The sequence below is a fragment of the Stigmatopora nigra genome, chromosome 15, assembly GCF_051989575.1.
Source record: "Stigmatopora nigra isolate UIUO_SnigA chromosome 15, RoL_Snig_1.1, whole genome shotgun sequence".
Classification (NCBI taxonomy): Eukaryota; Metazoa; Chordata; class Actinopteri; order Syngnathiformes; family Syngnathidae; genus Stigmatopora; species Stigmatopora nigra.
The window spans coordinates 409951-427134 of NC_135522.1; the positions used below are offsets into that span (position 1 = coordinate 409951).

At 54.0% G+C, this 17184-nt stretch overlaps 5 protein-coding genes across 6 annotated transcripts; 3 read left to right on the top strand and 2 right to left on the bottom strand.

Annotated features, from left to right (window-relative positions):
* Window positions 1-54: 54 nt before the first annotated feature.
* On the bottom strand, window positions 55-4103 carry paqr4a (progestin and adipoQ receptor family member IVa). 2 transcript variants are annotated; one of them, XM_077733828.1, is made up of 4 exons: window positions 3968-4103; window positions 2591-3743; window positions 2241-2459; window positions 55-2089 (listed from the first exon to the last, which is right to left on the bottom strand). In XM_077733828.1, exons 2-4 carry the CDS (start codon window positions 3012-3014, stop codon window positions 1656-1658), a joined length of 1077 nt encoding a protein of 358 aa, XP_077589954.1. In that variant the 5' UTR covers window positions 3015-3743; window positions 3968-4103; the 3' UTR covers window positions 55-1655. The 2 variants fall into 2 exon arrangements, with proteins under 2 accessions (XP_077589954.1, XP_077589953.1); XM_077733827.1 differs by lacking the exon at window positions 3968-4103 and having other exon boundaries at window positions 2591-3886.
* LOC144208138 (perforin-1-like) lies at window positions 3313-7167 on the top strand. The gene is made up of 5 exons (XM_077733825.1): window positions 3313-4905; window positions 5063-5601; window positions 5661-5799; window positions 5883-6097; window positions 6175-7167. Exons 2-5 carry the CDS (start codon window positions 5075-5077, stop codon window positions 7025-7027), a joined length of 1734 nt encoding a protein of 577 aa, XP_077589951.1. The 5' UTR covers window positions 3313-4905; window positions 5063-5074; the 3' UTR covers window positions 7028-7167.
* Window positions 7168-7284: 117 nt separating this feature from the next.
* Window positions 7285-11865, bottom strand: LOC144208539 (uncharacterized). The gene is made up of 21 exons (XM_077734447.1): window positions 11096-11865; window positions 10458-10505; window positions 9972-9995; window positions 9850-9900; window positions 9739-9774; window positions 9577-9630; window positions 9452-9520; window positions 9351-9380; window positions 9193-9261; window positions 9037-9099; window positions 8916-8963; window positions 8792-8848; window positions 8540-8710; window positions 8406-8457; window positions 8247-8291; window positions 7987-8168; window positions 7856-7927; window positions 7767-7796; window positions 7633-7674; window positions 7500-7559; window positions 7285-7428 (listed from the first exon to the last, which is right to left on the bottom strand). Exons 1-21 carry the CDS (start codon window positions 11160-11162, stop codon window positions 7424-7426), a joined length of 1275 nt encoding a protein of 424 aa, XP_077590573.1. The 5' UTR covers window positions 11163-11865; the 3' UTR covers window positions 7285-7423.
* Window positions 11866-12323: 458 nt separating this feature from the next.
* Window positions 12324-13720, top strand: cox6a2 (cytochrome c oxidase subunit 6A2). The gene is made up of 4 exons (XM_077734509.1): window positions 12324-12934; window positions 13027-13090; window positions 13377-13519; window positions 13581-13720. The coding sequence occupies exons 2-4, from the start codon at window positions 13027-13029 to the stop codon at window positions 13668-13670; spliced, it is 297 nt and encodes a 98-aa protein (XP_077590635.1). The 5' UTR covers window positions 12324-12934; the 3' UTR covers window positions 13671-13720.
* Window positions 13721-14171: 451 nt separating this feature from the next.
* Window positions 14172-17051, top strand: kat8 (K(lysine) acetyltransferase 8). Its single transcript, XM_077734811.1, has 11 exons — window positions 14172-14609; window positions 15038-15112; window positions 15183-15361; window positions 15446-15499; window positions 15571-15735; window positions 15888-15977; window positions 16048-16188; window positions 16259-16352; window positions 16416-16566; window positions 16668-16822; window positions 16884-17051. The coding sequence occupies exons 1-11, from the start codon at window positions 14336-14338 to the stop codon at window positions 16946-16948; spliced, it is 1443 nt and encodes a 480-aa protein (XP_077590937.1). The 5' UTR covers window positions 14172-14335; the 3' UTR covers window positions 16949-17051.
* Window positions 17052-17184: the final 133 nt, after the last annotated feature.

Genomic DNA, 17184 nt, shown 5'->3' on the forward strand with positions numbered 1-17184 from the left:
GGGTGCCGGAGCCTAACCCCAGCAGATACTCCCGACAGAAGACACGGGCAAATCTTTTAGAAATATAGACTTTGGTTTATTGCACAATGGTTACAGGAGCGGCAAAAGCGTCAAACGTCGCCACCCCCAAATGGTCCTTCTGGCGTCCGTCAACGCCGTGGATTCACTTCAATATTCCCGTGAAATAGTCTTCAAAAGCACAACACCGGAGGCCATTTACAGCACGGGTTAGCCAATTGAGCCAGGGCTCGCCTTCCGCTACTATTAGGGCACCTGAGAAGACACCGCCTTCCCCGTTTTTCACTTCTTATGCATAGTTTGACCTGGGGCTCGCCACTGTTTTCATGCTTAAAGTCATACCGCTCATATATATATATATATATATGCACGATATATTATTTACACGACCTTCATGGACTTGGGGCCCTTTTGAGAGCAGAGAAGGGAGGCTAGCTGCCAGCTAACTCGCTAGCCGCCAGCTAACTCACTAAACTCGCTAGCTGCCAGCGTACTGGCTAAACACCAGCCAACTCGCTAAGCTAACTGGCTAGACACCAGCAAACTCGCTAGGCTAACTCCCAGCTAACTGGCTAGCTTTCGGCTAACTCACTAACCACGCTCATGCAACGGCGTGCTAATTTGGCAACGTGAGCGTTGGGACAGCAAAAAATACCTCTGTCCTGAAACATAAGTGCAATGAAAGGGGCTTCAATGTGACTATATTTTAAAATCAAACGCATGTAGTTTGTTATGCGTGAAGAAAATTGCAACCCGTCTCATCCGAGTTGAACAAATATACACCATTTTTTTCCCAATGCTACGTCAATATCACCAAAAAGCATAGTTCGGAAATACAAATGCTAAACAAGTTCCAAAACGTGCATTTTTTTTACCCCCAAAATAACCTGACATTGGCCTTACTTGCGAGTACTCATCGGCTAAGTAAAACTACTATATATATATATGTGACTATCGGGACCAAAATGCACACAAAAAAAACAACCATTCTGCAGCCAAATGGCCCACGTTGGAGTGTTGTTTGTTTAGTTTTGTTCTGTCTTTTTTTTTTTTTTTTTTACTACTTACCATTATGGGCGGCGGGTGGGGACACTAGCTAGCTCGACGTCCATCCAAACGGACGGACGTGGAAACGTGACTACTGTGGGTGGGCATGGATGCATAGGTGACTACACGCCGACCTCTCCCAGTCAGTCCTGGGCCGGCAGCAACGTTAGTCTCAATTTGGAACATTTTGGCTCCGAAGGGCATTCCGAGCATCCTCGTCATGCAAATGGACGCCACTAGAGGGCAGGAGAGCACCGGTTTCCTTCTCAAGTGGCTTTGGAAGCGCAAAGTAGCCCAAGAAGCAACGTCTTGGTGTCAAAACCACCAAACTAAGTGCATTTGTGAGTGGCAAACTTACAAAGTCAGGCGGAAATGTTTTTCAAACACTTGTTTGTGATCCGTCCATTTCACATGGGGATTTTCAAGGTAGCCCCGTCTGGACCAAGAGGCCGTCACGTGACCACTCGCTGCCAATCGGCCGTCTTCATACGACCGCCCGGAGTCTGAGCGGATGGGGGCCGGGCCGGGGCCGGGCCGGGGCCGGGCCGGGCCGGGACCGTGACGTGACTCCGTTTGCCGCCCGGGGGTCCTCAGTCGGAGGGACAGCGGTAGCTGTGGATCCACAGCAGGTCGTCCAGGACCCCCCAGTGCAGGTAGAGGATGGAGATGACCACCAGCACGTGCATGATCTGGTGGCTGTTGCACCAGTAGTCAAAGAGGCCCGGGCGGAAGCGCTCGGGGACGCGGGCGATGTTGATGACGCCGCCCAGCACGGCCAGCGCGTCCATGGTCAGGAAGTGGCGCAGCGAGGTGGGGCTGCCGCCGCCCACGCCCGCCCAGCGCAGCACGAAGAAGGAGAAGCGGAAGAGCGCCTGCCAGGCGAAGGAACGCAGTCTCCGAACGCTGCTCCTCGCCGTCACCGCGCAGTAGATGGCGTAGGCCGACAGCACGATGTACAGCCACAGCGCCGCCGTGCGCGTCCGCGGGTAGCACAGGAGGGTGCTGTACAGGATCGGCAGCGCCCCTGCAATTGGGCACAGTTAGTTTGGGGACTAAAAAAACATTTTAAATGACCATTGAATGTCTGTTTTCACATCCATTTGTTTTTTTCCGTTGAATTTCAACGGACGTCAAGGTTCATTTCCTCCCCCCGCAAACAAAGGTGGCGGTCGTACCCAGCGTGTTGATCATGCAAATGCCGCAGACGTCCAGCTTGAGCAGGGTGTGGTAGACGGGCTCGCCGCCCTCGTGGTTCATGAAGAGGTGGTAGAGCACCGAGCCCAGTTGTGGCGACAGGCAGGCCAGGAAGTGGGCCACGCCCAGCCAGGTCACGCTGATCTGGGACCAGGGGATGTTCAGGGGCAGCAGCACCACAAAACACACCAAAGGGATGCCTGAAAAGGGGAAACCACAAGGAGAAGACCTCGGCGTCAATCAGGCGAAAGCCCACAGTAGTGTGTACAAAAGGTTAGAGGAAGAACACGACGGCAATTTGGAAAAGGAAAAGTGTCGTGAGCGAACTGACCGTGAGTGTAGATGTTCCCCAGCTCGTTGTGAAGGTAGAAGAGACTCCGGATGCATTCCTGCGCCGACGACACGGGCCGGTAACCCGTCAGGACGTACTGGTTGAACTGCAGGTGCGGCGGAGAACTGGCCCGGTCCAGCAGCCTCCGCGGTCCCTTGAGGAAGGCCAGGGCCAGGAGCGCCGACAGCACAAAGCCGCCAAACAGACACGGGGCCGACGGCGGCACCCCGCCGAACAGGGACAGCGCCGACTGGACGCCCATGTAGACGTTGAGCAAAAGGACGGCGGCCAGAACTTTGCGGGACATCATTTCCCAACGCTCCCTCCGAGAAAGCGCTGGCGTTCCCCCAGTTTGCCCGCTCAACGGCTGCCCATCAGTCCGTCCGTCTGTCCGTCGAAGCCTCGCCGCCGGACCAAGTGGCATCCGCCTGGCCGGGATGGCCACCTGACCGGTCTCCTGACCGGTCTCCTGACCGACCGCTGCCGCCGCCGCCGCCACCGCAGCCGCTGCGAGGAGGACTCATGGGGGACAACGGCAGTCAGTGCGGCCTCCTCTTCGCGTCCACAGTGGCTTAATCGTCGCTAGCATCCTGGCCGGGCGGGGGGAGCGGATGCTGTCGCCGGCCGCCGGCGCGCGTCGGCCATGCAGCTCCGGAGAGATGCCGAGCCGAGTCGAGTCGAGCCGAGTCGAGTCGAGCCGAGTCGAGCCGAGTCGAGCCGAGGGCAGCCGAACCGAGCCGAACCGAGCCCGAGCGAGCCTGCTGTCCTCTCGATTCCTAGCCTCGCTCGCGACGGTCGCCCTCGACCTTCTTCTCCAAAATGTGACCGCCAAAGAAGCGACACACAAAAAAAGGCCAGTGATTTTTTTCCCTTCCGGGCCAGCTGAGATTGGAGCTAGCAGAACACCGGGCTACCGACGCCCTGAAACACGGGGCCTCGGGACAGCGTTTTTTTCTCGCTTTTCCTCGCGGAACACGCTCGGTATAGTCGTCGCCGCGGCTCACGGTGACTTTTTCCTCTTTATTTTGATGGCTCAATGGAAGTCTGAGGTGTCCTGGCGAAGCGGGCGGCCTCGGAATGGATTCGCTGCGGTGCGCTGAATGAACCAGAAAGTCAAGCAGGCTCCGCTCAAATCGTTGGCTTCTGTTCACCCCTTCAAAGTAAACACCCAAAAGCTGTGGTTAGGTGCAATCTCCCGTGACTAGCCTAATTGAAAACAAAATATAAAACAAGAACTAACATAGTGCACTACTAAATGGACCCAAAGTTCATTTCAATCGGTTAAGCATCACAAAAAGCAGCACCAAAACGTTTACTGTGAAAATCCTGAGCCTCACTTCCTGCTCTGTCACAAAAATAAATCTCAACCCAACATACCGGCGGCGCGCCTTCCACTCCTTATTTCCTCATTGTACATATATGATTATATTACACCATGTGTCAGACGTATTAGTATTGAAACTCTTGCTCTTATAACGATTTGGGAAAACTAATCAAGCAGATTACATGACATCCATTTTATATGAGGCTATCAGATTTCATATCTAGGAAATGTGTATGACACTTCATTGTCAGTCATTGTTTCCGTGCCATTTACAGCAGACAGGATGCACTTCTAGGTCGCTTCCTGTCGAGTTTAGTGCTTTTTTGTGCCACTTTCTGTTGTTGTTGAGTCAAACCTCTCTTGTGTGCTCAGGTAGATGTTGCTTAGGTTAGCTGAATGTCTCTGCCAGGCGGCGCAATGTAATTGTCTAATGGAAGAGCAGCCCTTGAGCTTGACAATCAATCATGGCAGCCCAAACACACACACAAACACACACTGTCCCATTACACCGCCACTTTGCTTCCTGAGTGACGTGGCTAACACACCCGAGAAAGATGACGGATGTCTGTTTTCTTGAGAATTTGTCAGCAGTGCCTAGAAAAGAAGGCTCAAAACGAAACACGTTGAAAAATAAAGGGGACACTGTCATAAGTCTGCATATGATATTAACAACATACATACAGAGGGAAGAAGAATTTTCAAACCTCCTGTTGACTACAAGCCTTAATAGAAACTGAAAATGACAACCACCTGTCAGAAAACCAAGTGGGCACGCTATCGGGTTTTTGCATTGACAGGAAAAAGCTAGTTTTCGACCGCCGACCACCAGCACGCACGGCACAAAAAAAAAACACCCCAAAAAAGCCAACCACAGGAAATGTGTTGAATAAATTTTGACTCACAAGTGTAATCAGGCCAGATGCTGCCGAACAGCAAGAGACACCTACAGCTACTTTTTTTTTGTCACTGACAACAACGAAACAACAAAAAAGTAAGTACACGCTACTTATCTGGCAAGTGATTTCTATGCATTTTTATAGACGACTAGTGGAACAATGTCACCTGACTAAAATAATAAAACATGGCCGTCGTGCGTCCCTTTCAAAAGTGGGAGTAAAAACAATAATAACACGCGCTGTTGTTCTCAGATCTCTCGCGTCATGTTTTGGTCGAACGTTTTGGCCGCCCTGGCGCTCTGCTTGGTCCACCGCGCGCGTCCGTCCTGCACGGAGGGCGGCCCCGCCGAGTGTCAGCGGGCCGAGGTGGCCCCGGGCAGCACCCTGGCCGGCGAGGGCTTCGACGTCACCCGGATGGAGCGCACGGGGGCTTTCGTCCTGGATATGAACGCCTGGCGGCGCAAGGACAAGAGCTGCACCCTGTGCGTCAATCCCTTTGCGGACAAGGCCAAGCAGAAGGTCCCCCTGGCCGTGGTGGACTGGCGGGCGCAGCAAATCTGCGAGGCCAAGGTGGCCGGCGCCGTCCACCGCTCCGGCGAGTCTCTGGTCCAGTCCTCCGACTCCACGGTGGAGAACAACTGGAAGTCCGGTCTGGGCTTGGACGTGGACAAGCATGGCGTCAAAGTCATGCTGGCTGCCACGCGTTCCAAACTGGCTCAGTACTCCTTGGAGAAGACCAAGAGCGACAAGTTTGCCTTCAGCAGCCAGGAACTCTCCTGCCAGTTCTACAGGTGAGTGGGGTGCGAGTCGGGAGCCAGCCGGTTGTTGAGCCGGTGGGATTTTCCGACAGTTACCGCGTGACCGGCAAGCCCCGGCTGCACAGGGAATTTCGGAGGGCGCTGAAGGAACTTCCCGAGACCTTCAGCCCCCGATACAAGCAGCGCTATTACAGACTGATCCAGAACTTTGGCACACATTACATCACCAAGGTAAAACCAGAAAAAAGAAAGGCGTTTATAGCAGTTGACGTCATTTCCCGTCCGTCCGTCCGTCCGTCCGTCCGTCCGTCTAGGTGAAACTGGGAGGCTCCATCCGGTCGGTGACCAGCATCCAGCAGTGCCAGGCCGGCCTGCTGGGCTTCGACGTGGACGAGGTCAACATGTGCCTGGAATCGGAGGCCTCGCTCACCGTCAACGCGGCCCAGGCGGAAAGCCAAGTCAAACGCTGCAGGAGCGACGTGGCCAAAAGCCAGAGCAAGGCAGACTACTCCAGCGTCTTCAACGACAGGTAAAAAAAAAAAAAAAAAAAGCCCCCCACTCCTCGGTCCAAGGCCAAGATCCGCAAGTCCCACTCCATTCCGACAGGTTCACGGAAACCAAGGGCGGTCTCACCACCGACCCGGACCTCCTGTTCTCGGCCCGCAAAGACCCGTCCGCCTACAAGGAATGGCTGGGCACGCTGGCCGGACACCCGGACGCCATCTCCTATTCTCTGGAGTCCCTACACGAGCTGTTGCCCAGCGCCGACGCGCCGCGGCGCAAAAACCTGCGCTCGGCCCTACGCCACTACATCCTGGAACGGGCGCTGATGCTCAACTGCAGCGGGCGCTGCCGGGCGGGCGTCAGGGGCGACCGGCGGGAGCCCTGCCTCTGCCGCTGCCACCACCAACGGCACGTGACGGGCGACTGCTGCCCCGCCCGGCGGGGCACGGCCAGGGTGACGCTCACCGTCCAACGGGCCTCGGGCCTGTGGGGCGACCACACCACGCCCACCGACGCCTACGTCAAGGTGATTTTCGGGCACCGCCAGTGGCGTTCCCCCGTGGTCCACAACGACGACCACCCCCGTTGGGACGCCGTGGTGGACCTGGGCACCCAGGACCTCTCGGCCGGCCTCCCCGTCCGCTTCCAGATCTGGGACCAGGACGGCGGCTGGGACGACGACCTGCTGGGGACGTGCCAACGGGTGCCCGGGGCGGGGGTGACGGCCGACGTGTGCGCCCTGCGACACGGGAAATTTTTCTACCAGTGGGCGGTGGAATGCGCGCCCGGTCTGGGCGGGGCCCGCTGCGTGGACTACGCGCCTTCGCCCATGGAGGGCGCTCTGAGCGGCTGGTACGCGTCTCGCCACGCGCACCCGCTCCCGCCGGCCATCTTGCTGGAGATGGGGGTTTTTCCGGGCACCACGTCCAACGGGAGCCTCGCCGATGCGCTTTAAAATGTGCCGTGTGAGAGCAAGCGTTTTTGACGTGGGCGGGGGGGCCTAAGGTATACATGGGCTTCCATTCCAAAGTCACTTGCTGTGTGGCATTTTGAAACACCACCCCCCCATTAAAGCCTTCTTGATAATAAACGTCACTCACTCGACAGGAATTGACACTTTTTAGCAACTTTGAGGCCACGTGAGACAGGAAGTGGTGACATTTCCTGTCACGCAGGTTTTCCATTCTCAGACAGAATAAAAGCCGAGCCTTGGTTCTCCTCCTATTTATTTGGACGCGCCGGCCGTCTGGCCATTTCAACGCTTAGCAAAAGTCCGTGACATCCAAATTACATTTCAAAAACAACATTAAATTGGGGAGGGGTGCTCTTGGAAAGCTTCACGTGGCCCGAATCAACCTGACGGAGATGAAGGGAGGCGGGGCATCAGAAAAGGGGACGGCGCTAGACTGGGCGGATGATTTTCTTACCTTTGTAGCCACCTGCAAACGGGCCCATTCCTGCGGCGCCGTACTTGGCCGCTTTGGCCTCTGCGGAAGGTACAAAAAAGTTTGTAGTATGAGGAAGTGCATGCAAATATTCAATCAAGGTGGGCTGACCTACCCAAGGGCCGGTGAGCCGGGCCCAGCTGCTGAGGAACGTAACCTTGACAACCACAACCACAAAAAAAAAAAATCAACAGATGAGCCCCCAATCGGACGGTGACCCCATGACGGAGCCGGAAGAGAAAAGGTCACCTGTTTGCGGCGCTCCGTAGGCGGCGGGACCTGATGACGCACAAAATACCCGTCAACTCTGACTCCTTTTCTCCCCTTTTAGTTCTCACCGTGTTTGCCGGCTTTGCTGCCGTCGCCGCTGAGGCCGTGGGGGTGGGCGCCGTACGGGTAACCGCCGTCACCTGCCATTGGGGGACGCACGGAGGGTTACGGGAGAACCGGAAACGGAAGACATAATCACCTTCGTGTCTGGCCGGAGCCACCGGAGCGCCGCCGTAGGGGACCTGAGCCGGCGCGCCGCCTCCTATTGCCGTGGGGAAGAAAGCAAAGTGGCGCTTGAGATTTTCAAGCCGGGCCCAGAGTGCCACCAGCCACTCGCACCGTATTTGTTGGCCTTCGGGTCGAATCCGCCACCGACGCCTCCTGGGAAAAATGTCATACCACACTTTCGACTTCAAACGTTTGACCATAAAAGTTGCTTTTTAATTCGATTGGTCTTACCGTAAGGGACCTGAGGCTGTCCGGGGAAGTTTCCAGGACCCAGAGCTGGGAAATTTAGGAAAGAAATAAAAAAAATAAAAAACATGAGTTCAAACGCTGCAATGAAATACTATTGTTTACTGTCACAATATGGCCGCCGCTGTCCTACGTTTTACGGACCACACTGTAATGTCAATACATGCAAAGTGACGGAAGGACTTGTACATCAGCACTACCCAGTGGACACAACACATACTGCAGGCCGTGGGATGCCACTCTTTGTTGATGTTATTGCAATTGAAACTCGAACTCACCGGCTCCGTAAGGCTCGGCGTAGCCATTTCCGTAAGCCGTCAATAGATGCGGCGAGCCGTAGTCAGGGGCGCCGTTCAGACGTCTGGGGCCGGATGAGCCCGCCGACGGCTCGGCGAGGCCGTTGCCCGCCGGAGCCACCCCGTATCCTCCCGCCGCGCCGTTAGCCAAAGCTGTCGTTGAAAAGGCCAAAGAACGTCACTTTCATCCAGGTCCTGAAAAAGGAACCGATAGACGGCGGAAAGGGCACTGACCCGGAGGACCCCCCGCCGGCCCTTTGCTGTATCCTCCCTGACCCAGAGCGGTGGGGGCTGACACATGCACAGTGAGACAAAGGTTTGGGGGGAGGAGAAAAACGTCCCAAAAGTGGAGTCTCACCTCCGAGGTTCCCGGCCGAGCCCAGGTATCCCCCCTGGCCTAGATTCCCTGTGGGCGTGGTCACAGTATTGACATCCCACCCACTTTGGAAGGAAACGTGACTAGCTCGGGCGGGCCTCACCTGGCCCGTAAGCCCCCGGGGCCGGGTTCCCTCCCACGTAGTCGCCCGCGCCGCCCATGAAACCTGCCGGGGGCAGACCCAAAATGGCCGCCGATCAGTCACGCGGCTAGAAAAGACTCCACCGACACACAACCGACGACCTACGGGCGGAAATACCTGGCCGGGTGGCGGGGTAGCCCTGGCCGGCGTACGGAACGTATCCTGGAACAGGGCCAACGCCGTAAACTGTCAAGTCAGACAAAAACAAAAAAAGAATGTTTAATTTCATTTAAATGAGCAGAGCCAAGCTTTGAAGCCCAAAAACGAACGCTTACCCGGAAGAGGGCCGCCGCCACCGCCATAAACTGTTAAAGAAAATAAAATGAAAGTTTTCCTCCCACCGTTTCTTTTTTTTCGGCCTCATTTTTCTACTTACGACGTTTGTTGGCGTGGCCCAAAGCCGCTCCGTTGGCGGGCACCAGCCCGAGCGCGGCCAGATTGGCGCCTGATGACACAAGTCGGCGGCGGTTTCACACGCTCGAAACTGGCCTCGGTACTTACCGTAAGGGGTGCCGTAGACGGGAACGCGGCCGGGTACCACAGGTCGGTAGCCCCCTGTCAACGGCCACATTTTAAAAAGGTCATTTTTGACACCATAGTCAAGATGGAAAAAATAGTGACAGATAAACTGGAGTGATGACCACAAAAAGTTTGACGACGTACCCACTCCTAGCGGACTGGGAAGAGGATAATGGCCCACTGAAAACAGGACAAAAGCATTTCAACATGTTGCCATGAAAAAAAAACGGGACCAAGGAAGAAAAGTTAACCCACTTCCGGCCTTCAACGGCTTGTTGAGGAACCTGCCCTGCGGGGCGCCATTGACTGAAGCGGGTAAAGGGACAAGACTGACTGAGGCTTGTGGCCGTGGACGCGTCAGCCGGACGTTCACTCACCTCCTTTGGTCCGGATGCCGACACCTGCGGGGCGGACGCCGCCTTTTAGTCAACAGAGGTTGCCGTTGTGTGTGCGCCAAAAAAGATGGGCGTCAATTTGGCCGGAAAATAGAATGGCACATGACACCTGGATTCAAAGGTGCCTACATGGCAACATTTGCCAACACATTTTCCCGCAGGCTTTTGAGGATTTTGTGATGTTCATGCAGTGTTTATTCTGTCTCGCCCTCTCGCTAACGAAAAGGAGGGCAAATGGGACTCTCAAGAGGGTCACAGGGGGTGCTAGAGACGATTCCAGGAACTTACGGGCCGTAGGCGGGCGGCAGACAAACAATCACTCACTTTTGGCTTAAAATTTGCCTCCCTTGCAAGTTTTTGGGATGTGGGAAGAATAATGCAAATTTCATGCACTTAACGGGGATGGAGAACAACGGGTTAAATAGGTACCTGTTAATATACGTAACACTTTTTAATTTGTTTGCGTACCTCGGGCTGGTATGATCCTCCTCCACGACACCCCCTGAGCTTTAACCCCTGCAAGACAAAAAGAGCCACGTCAAGACTTTCCTAAAATTTAAAAAAAAGCCACGGGCGAGCGGATGGCGTCGGCACGTTCTCCTCGCACGCGGCCGCCAAAGTGGCTGGCGTCTCGGTCCTTTGATGGCTGGATATTAAACCATTGCAAGTGGCATTTTTAACGGGCGGGTGAGAAGCGGCCGTGGCTCAAGGGGCCCATTCATGCCAACCTCGGAAGATAAACGACCGGGCCTGCCATTGAGGGCGGGGGCGCGGTCACTCGTTAGGCCTGTGTTGTCGCGCTCGCTAAAACTTGACCGCTAGAGGGCAGTGTTGCAAAACATCTCCATTCAAATCTGTTCCCACACTCTATTGACCGTAACTTTCAGGTAAAAGGCCTGTTTTTTTCTTCTTACGGTTTATTACAAAACTTTAATGTTTTACGCAGTTTTGAGACACTCATCCGTTGATTGCTTAGCAAAATAGAAATAAAAAGAGTCGGGGTTAGTCATCACAATGGCCTATTATTGATATTATCCCACCAGAAGCACATTTTGAAATGAATGATTATTAGGCAAAGATGAAAAATGTGAAGAAGCTCTTCTTACCGCCTTGCAGAGCTGGCCTGGCCAGGCAGAGGAGCAAGCAAATGCAAAGAAGAGCCGGGCACCACATGATGGCAGAGAAGGTCGATGAGCCCCCACGCGTCCCGCCGCCACTTTTATACCGGCGTGCCCGACTCCTCCCACCCGCGACGTCTCCGTGGCGACGCAAATATACCGACTCTGTGAGTTTGGGGAATTTGAAAACAGCGGCCGGTCGGTCCTCCCGTGTGGGGCTTGCACGTTCTCCCCTGGCTCGCGTGGATTTTCTTCGGGTACTCTGCTTTCCGCCCACATCGCAAAAAGATGCACGTCGGGCTAGCTGCTTGAACTGTCTAAATTGCCCCTTGCTATGAATGATCGGTTATTGGTGCCTTTGTGCCCTATAATTGGCTCCGGCACCCCCGGAAACCCTTGTGAGGAGAAAAATGAATTAATTTAGAGCATGCATGTTTTGGGGAGAAAACCAGAATACCAGAAGAAAATGGGTACAGGGAGTAAAGTCTGAACCCGCCGGGGATTGAACCCTCGGTCCTCCAAACAGCGAGGCAACGGTGCTCGGCCCGCCGCACAAACTCGAGACAAAAACGATAGGGTGAAAAGGTTTCCGTAGTAAAAAGAAAGCATGTTGAGACTAGGAACAATAAAAGGAGGCCAATTGTGTCCGTTCTTTACGTAACGCTGCGGCCGCGTTCCGCTGGGGCGACACGGGACCACCGCGGAGGCGGCCTAAACATCTGGCCTGACCTCCAAACATTTGGTCTGGCCGCCCCCGCACACACGTTGGCCGCTCAGCGACGTTGTCGCCGTGGTTACAGCTGTCTACGGCTTGGATTTCAATCCTTTACCGGTCGACTTATTGGCTATGATTGTCCACACCTGGCAGCCCACATTTGACGTTTGATTAGCTGGGGAAGCCGCAGAAATTGCACTTTGTGATTGATTTGAGGCAAAAAGCCAAAAAGCAGGGGTTTCATTTGCATTCATTTGGCCCTTTTTATCCTATCTTAATACTTGGTTTGTCTCCTTATAGCCCATTGTCACATCCCATAAGACTAGGCTTTCATTTCAAACTATTTTCACAAAATGTAGCTTTTCATAAAGAGCAATACTAAGTGTCCTGCCAGTGCAATCAGTGGATTGGCATCAGCTGCTTGTCACAGCCCAACCCCCGTGGCTTCAAGTTTGTCGGTTTGAGGCCAAATCTGCCTCCCAAGCCACAGTGGCCCAACCCCCGTCCATTCAATTTTGTCAGCCATGTATCTGCCGAATGGCCCTGCCTGGTCTAAACTGTCAAAAGCCAGTTTAAGACTTTTTTTGGACCTATTTCAAACGTAGGCCATCAAAGCACAAACTTTTGAGCATTGAAGAGTGAGCGGGCAACATATATTTGACTGGAGTTCTGACTCCTTTGGATTGACAGTAGAAGTTCATTTTTAAAGTCACAAGAAGCCCAAGCAGAAGGACAAAAGTGCCCGATGTGGCCCTGAAGCCACAGGTACACCACCTTGGACGTCTGCCGCCTTCGACGGCAGCTCTGAGGCCCCGCCAATTTTTTCCGGCGGCTCTCTCGCCTACGCGTCTGGATTTACGGTCACGCGAGACTTCCGTAAAAGGCCGTAAACGTGGAGGCCGGAGGGTGCCGGGGCCCGCCCGCGTCAAAGGCTAGAAACTCAATGTTCCCTGGCACGGAGACAGAATGCTCGATGGGAGGAGCCTATCCCCGCAGAAGAGTTCAACTCGGGACAGACTGAAGGGCAAAACAAGCAGGAAGCAGAGCAAAGGTAAAGAAAGCAACAGACGTGCTACCACGGAAAACAATCAAAAAGCCCTTTCTGGACAAGAGTAAGTTGTGTCTTTAGTCAAGAGCACTTTTCTTTTTTTTCAAGGAAAGACGCGGTTGTAACGCCTGCCCATTGTCGTCTATCTGTCCACAGATGTCGTTGTCGGTCGCCAGGCGGGCGCTCGCCGCCGCGTCCCACTCCAGCCACGAGGGAGGAGGTCAGAATGTCGTGAATTCAATAAGATTTTGGGGGATTTTTACGAATGAACTCATAGGCCGCGTTTTGCGGCGATAGAGACCCAATCCGTGTTGACCGAGAGGGTCGACAGCAACAGTTTGACGTCGATACGCTACCGAAACAGACTTATCATACCTGTTTACTTCTACCAAAACAAATACGGTTTACTAGATTCTTTTTTCCTTTAAGAACTTGGTGGTCCACCCCGGCAAAATCTTCCAAACCAGTAAAAATGTCCCATGTTCTTCTTAATGCACTCCCCCCAGCTAAGACCTGGAAGATCCTGAGTTTCGTGATGGCCCTGCCCGGCGTAGCCGTGTGCATGGCTAACGTCTACATGAAGATGCAGGCCCACTCCCACGAGCAGCCCAAATTTGTGCCTTACGAACACCTTCGCATCCGCACCAAGGTGAGCGCTCGTGCAGCCGGCCCCCCGGCGCCCTGGCTCAACCGCTGGCTTCCGCCGGCAGAAATTCCCGTGGGGAGACGGCAACCACTCGCTGTTCCACAACGCTCACGCCAACCCTCTGCCCGATGGCTATGAGAGCTCCCACCACTAAAGGGTCAAGTCGCCGTCAACTTGCACTCGAATAAACAAAGCATGTTCCGATTCCTTATCGTCTGATTTTTTTTAGGGACGTTAAAATACTTTGCACTACTTGGGGGGTGTAGCAAGTGAGGCTAATATTATAAAGTAATTTGAAGCTGAATGGTATCTGCAATAAATGAGTGAAATTTAAAAGGGCTTGATTTTCCATATACTTAGGGGATGGAGTGAACGAAATGTATACTTTTAAATGGAAAAAATCCAAACTAAATGAAAATAACTACGTCTACGGTTAGTGTCTACCCCGAGCGTTTGATAAATCTGTCCAATCTTGACCGAGTTGGGAGTATTTTAGTGCAGAAAATCACTCAGCTCACATTTCGTGCGGCCGAGAAGTTTACTTCTTCCGGGTAATGCCGGTCATTAACGCCGCCGACCACGACATTTTCAATCTCGCTCACTTATGCGATATCTAGAAACTTCGCGCTCTTTGTCATCCTTGTCCAACCAATCGCGTGCCATTCGGTGACGCAGCGTTACTACGTCACCCAGATAGCGACGCGCGTCGGCCATGTTGTCAACGGAGTGAGAGGCGCGCTTGTTTTCAAGCGAACAGAAAGCAAGACGGGTGGGACTCGAGCACGACCTCAGCGGACCGGGACCGAGGGGCGGCCGGCCATGGACGCGGACCACCTGGACCCTTGTTCTGCGGCGAATGAGCGCGGGGACGCGGACGGCGGCCTAGCGGCGGCCTGCTCGTCCAACGGCAGCGGTGGCGAGGAGGACGACGCCGAGCCAGAGCCCGAGGCTCTGGGGCGGCGAGGGGGCGCCGACGGAGGCTCGGGAAGTCAGCGCGCCCCGGACAGGAGCGTCTTGCTCGGCGGCAGAGAGCAAGAAGTGTCGGTGGAAATTGGAGGAACCTATTTGTGCCAACGAGCCGACAAGACCTGGCGTAAGTTGCACTCCGTCGCCGGGGAAATGACGTCACTTTACCGAGACAATAAGGAATGCCTTCTTTTATGGCGTAGTCAAAAATTAGAATCTCGGGGGCTTGATTGTTAGGCAGGTGTCCTGGAGGGAGGGCAAATTACGCGCGTTACCAAGCGAGGGCGCTGTCGTTTCGTACCGCAGCTTGTTAAAGAGACTCCAAGCGTAGATACGAGTTATAGTTAGTGACTCAGTCAAGGTTTCTTTATTGTCAAAAGAATAATAAAAGCGTATTTTCGCCATTCTTTATGAACCATGTTAATTTCTATCTTTAGTTTTGTGCTCATTTTGAAGCCACTTCTTCACACTATGTAAACATTGACGACACCTAGAAATGAATGGACTGTTTTGTCATTTTGAATTGATGTCATCACTTTCCCCGCTTGGATTTAGACGCAGCGGAAGTCATCCAGTCTCGGCTGAACGAGCAGGAAGGAAGAGAAGAGTTCTACGTGCACTACGTGGGATGTAAGCCACCGCAGTCGTCCGAACGCCACGTCGTCCGACGACAATGCCGTTGAATTCCATTTGTGCTCAGTCAACCGGCGGCTGGACGAGTGGGTGGGCAAAGGTCGCCTGGCGCTCACCAAGACGGTGAAAGACGCGGTGAGGAAGAGCGTGGAGGTGGGCGGCGTGGGCGACGTGGGCGAGCAGCCCGAGCGCAAGATCACGCGCAACCAGAAACGCAAGCACGACGAGATCAACCACGTGCAGAAGGTGAGGTCGGCGAGGAGACGGGCGGGCGGGCGGGCGGGCGAGGCTTTCCACAGCGGCAGAGTCCATTTTTATTATTGTTTTCAGACGTACGCCGAGATGGACCCGACCACGGCGGCGCTGGAGAAAGAACACGAAGCGGTAGGTGGGCCCTCGCCGTCCGTCCCGTCGCCAGCCCACCGCCTTGGTTGACCTCTGAAACCTGGCGACAGATCACCAAAGTGAAGTACGTGGACAAGATCCAGATCGGCAACTTTGAGATCGACGCCTGGTACTTTTCGCCCTTCCCCGAAGACTACGGCAAGCAGCCCAAACTTTGGATCTGCGAGTACTGCCTCAAGTACATGAAGTACGAGAACACCTTCAGGCACCACCTGGTGCGTACTTGCTTCTCTCTTTTTTGGGGGGAGGGGGGGTTCTAACATATCATATTTCTGCCACTCTCAGGAATTTTCACCTTTTTGGGAATGGATGTATTTACTTTTCCAAACTATGGCTTTCAGCCCTCCTCTTAAATTTGTGTTTGTAGTCCAACTGCCAGTGGAAACAGCCCCCGGGCAAAGAGATCTACCGGCGGAGCAACATCTCCGTGTACGAGGCGGACGGCCGCGATCACAAGGTGAGCCGTGTGCAAATTGTCGCTGGACAGGGAGGTATGGAACTTTTTTTTTTCTTCTTTTTCTTCCCAGATCTACTGTCAGAATTTGTGTCTGCTGGCCAAACTCTTCCTGGACCACAAAACGCTGTACTTTGACGTGGAACCCTTCATTTTTTACATCCTCACCGAGGTCAACAAGCACGGGGCGCACATCGTGGGCTACTTCTCCAAAGTAAGAGGCTCGCCGCCAGCGTCGTCGCCATTCGGGAAAGTTGTTTTTGAGGAGGTCAAATGTTTTTCAGGAGAAAGAATCGCCGGACGGGAACAACGTGGCTTGCATCCTGACACTGCCGCCGTACCAACGGCGCGGCTACGGGAAGTTCCTCATCGCCTTCAGTGAGTGGCCGCGCCCCTTTTTAATTTGTCGAACGTGGAGGGCTCATATTTTGGCCGTGGCAGGTTACGAGCTGTCCAAACTGGAGAGCGCGGTGGGCTCCCCCGAGAAGCCGCTCTCCGACCTGGGCAAGCTGAGCTACCGCAGCTACTGGTCCTGGGTTCTTCTGGAGATCCTGCGGGATTTTAGGGGCACGCTCTCCATCAAAGATCTCAGGTGAGCCCACGTTTGATGCTCAAAAATGGAAGGGTGGGTCCGTTTGGGGCTCCGCCCTTCTTTTTTGTTTAACTCCAACAATGATTTGTGTGCCAACGCAGCCAAATGACCAGCATCACGCAGAGTGACATCATCAGCACGCTGCAGTCCCTCAACATGGTCAAGTACTGGAAAGGCCAACACGTCATCTGCGTCACCCCCAAACTGGTGGACGAGCACCTCAAGAGCGCGCAGTACAAGAAGCCGCCCATTACCGGTGAGTGTCGCCTGTCGGCGCACGCCGCCGTCTGCCGCTAACCACTCTGCTCTCCGCGCAGTGGACACGCTGTGCCTGAAGTGGGCGCCCCCCAAAAACAAGCAGGTCAAGTTGTCCAAGAAGTGAGTCACCGACCGACCGACCGACCGGATGGCCAGAAGCCGCTCCAACTGTAAATATGTTCTATTTCATATCGCTACTTTGTTAGAATAAAGACCGAGAAAAGGCACCAGACGTGCGCACTTCATTTTTAAAACATTTTTGAGCTGGTAAACAAAGTTGAAGAAAACATTTTCAATTTTAGAATGGAGGCACGTCAAATGCTACAAGGTATGCTGGCTAAAAAGACAAAAATGTAATTT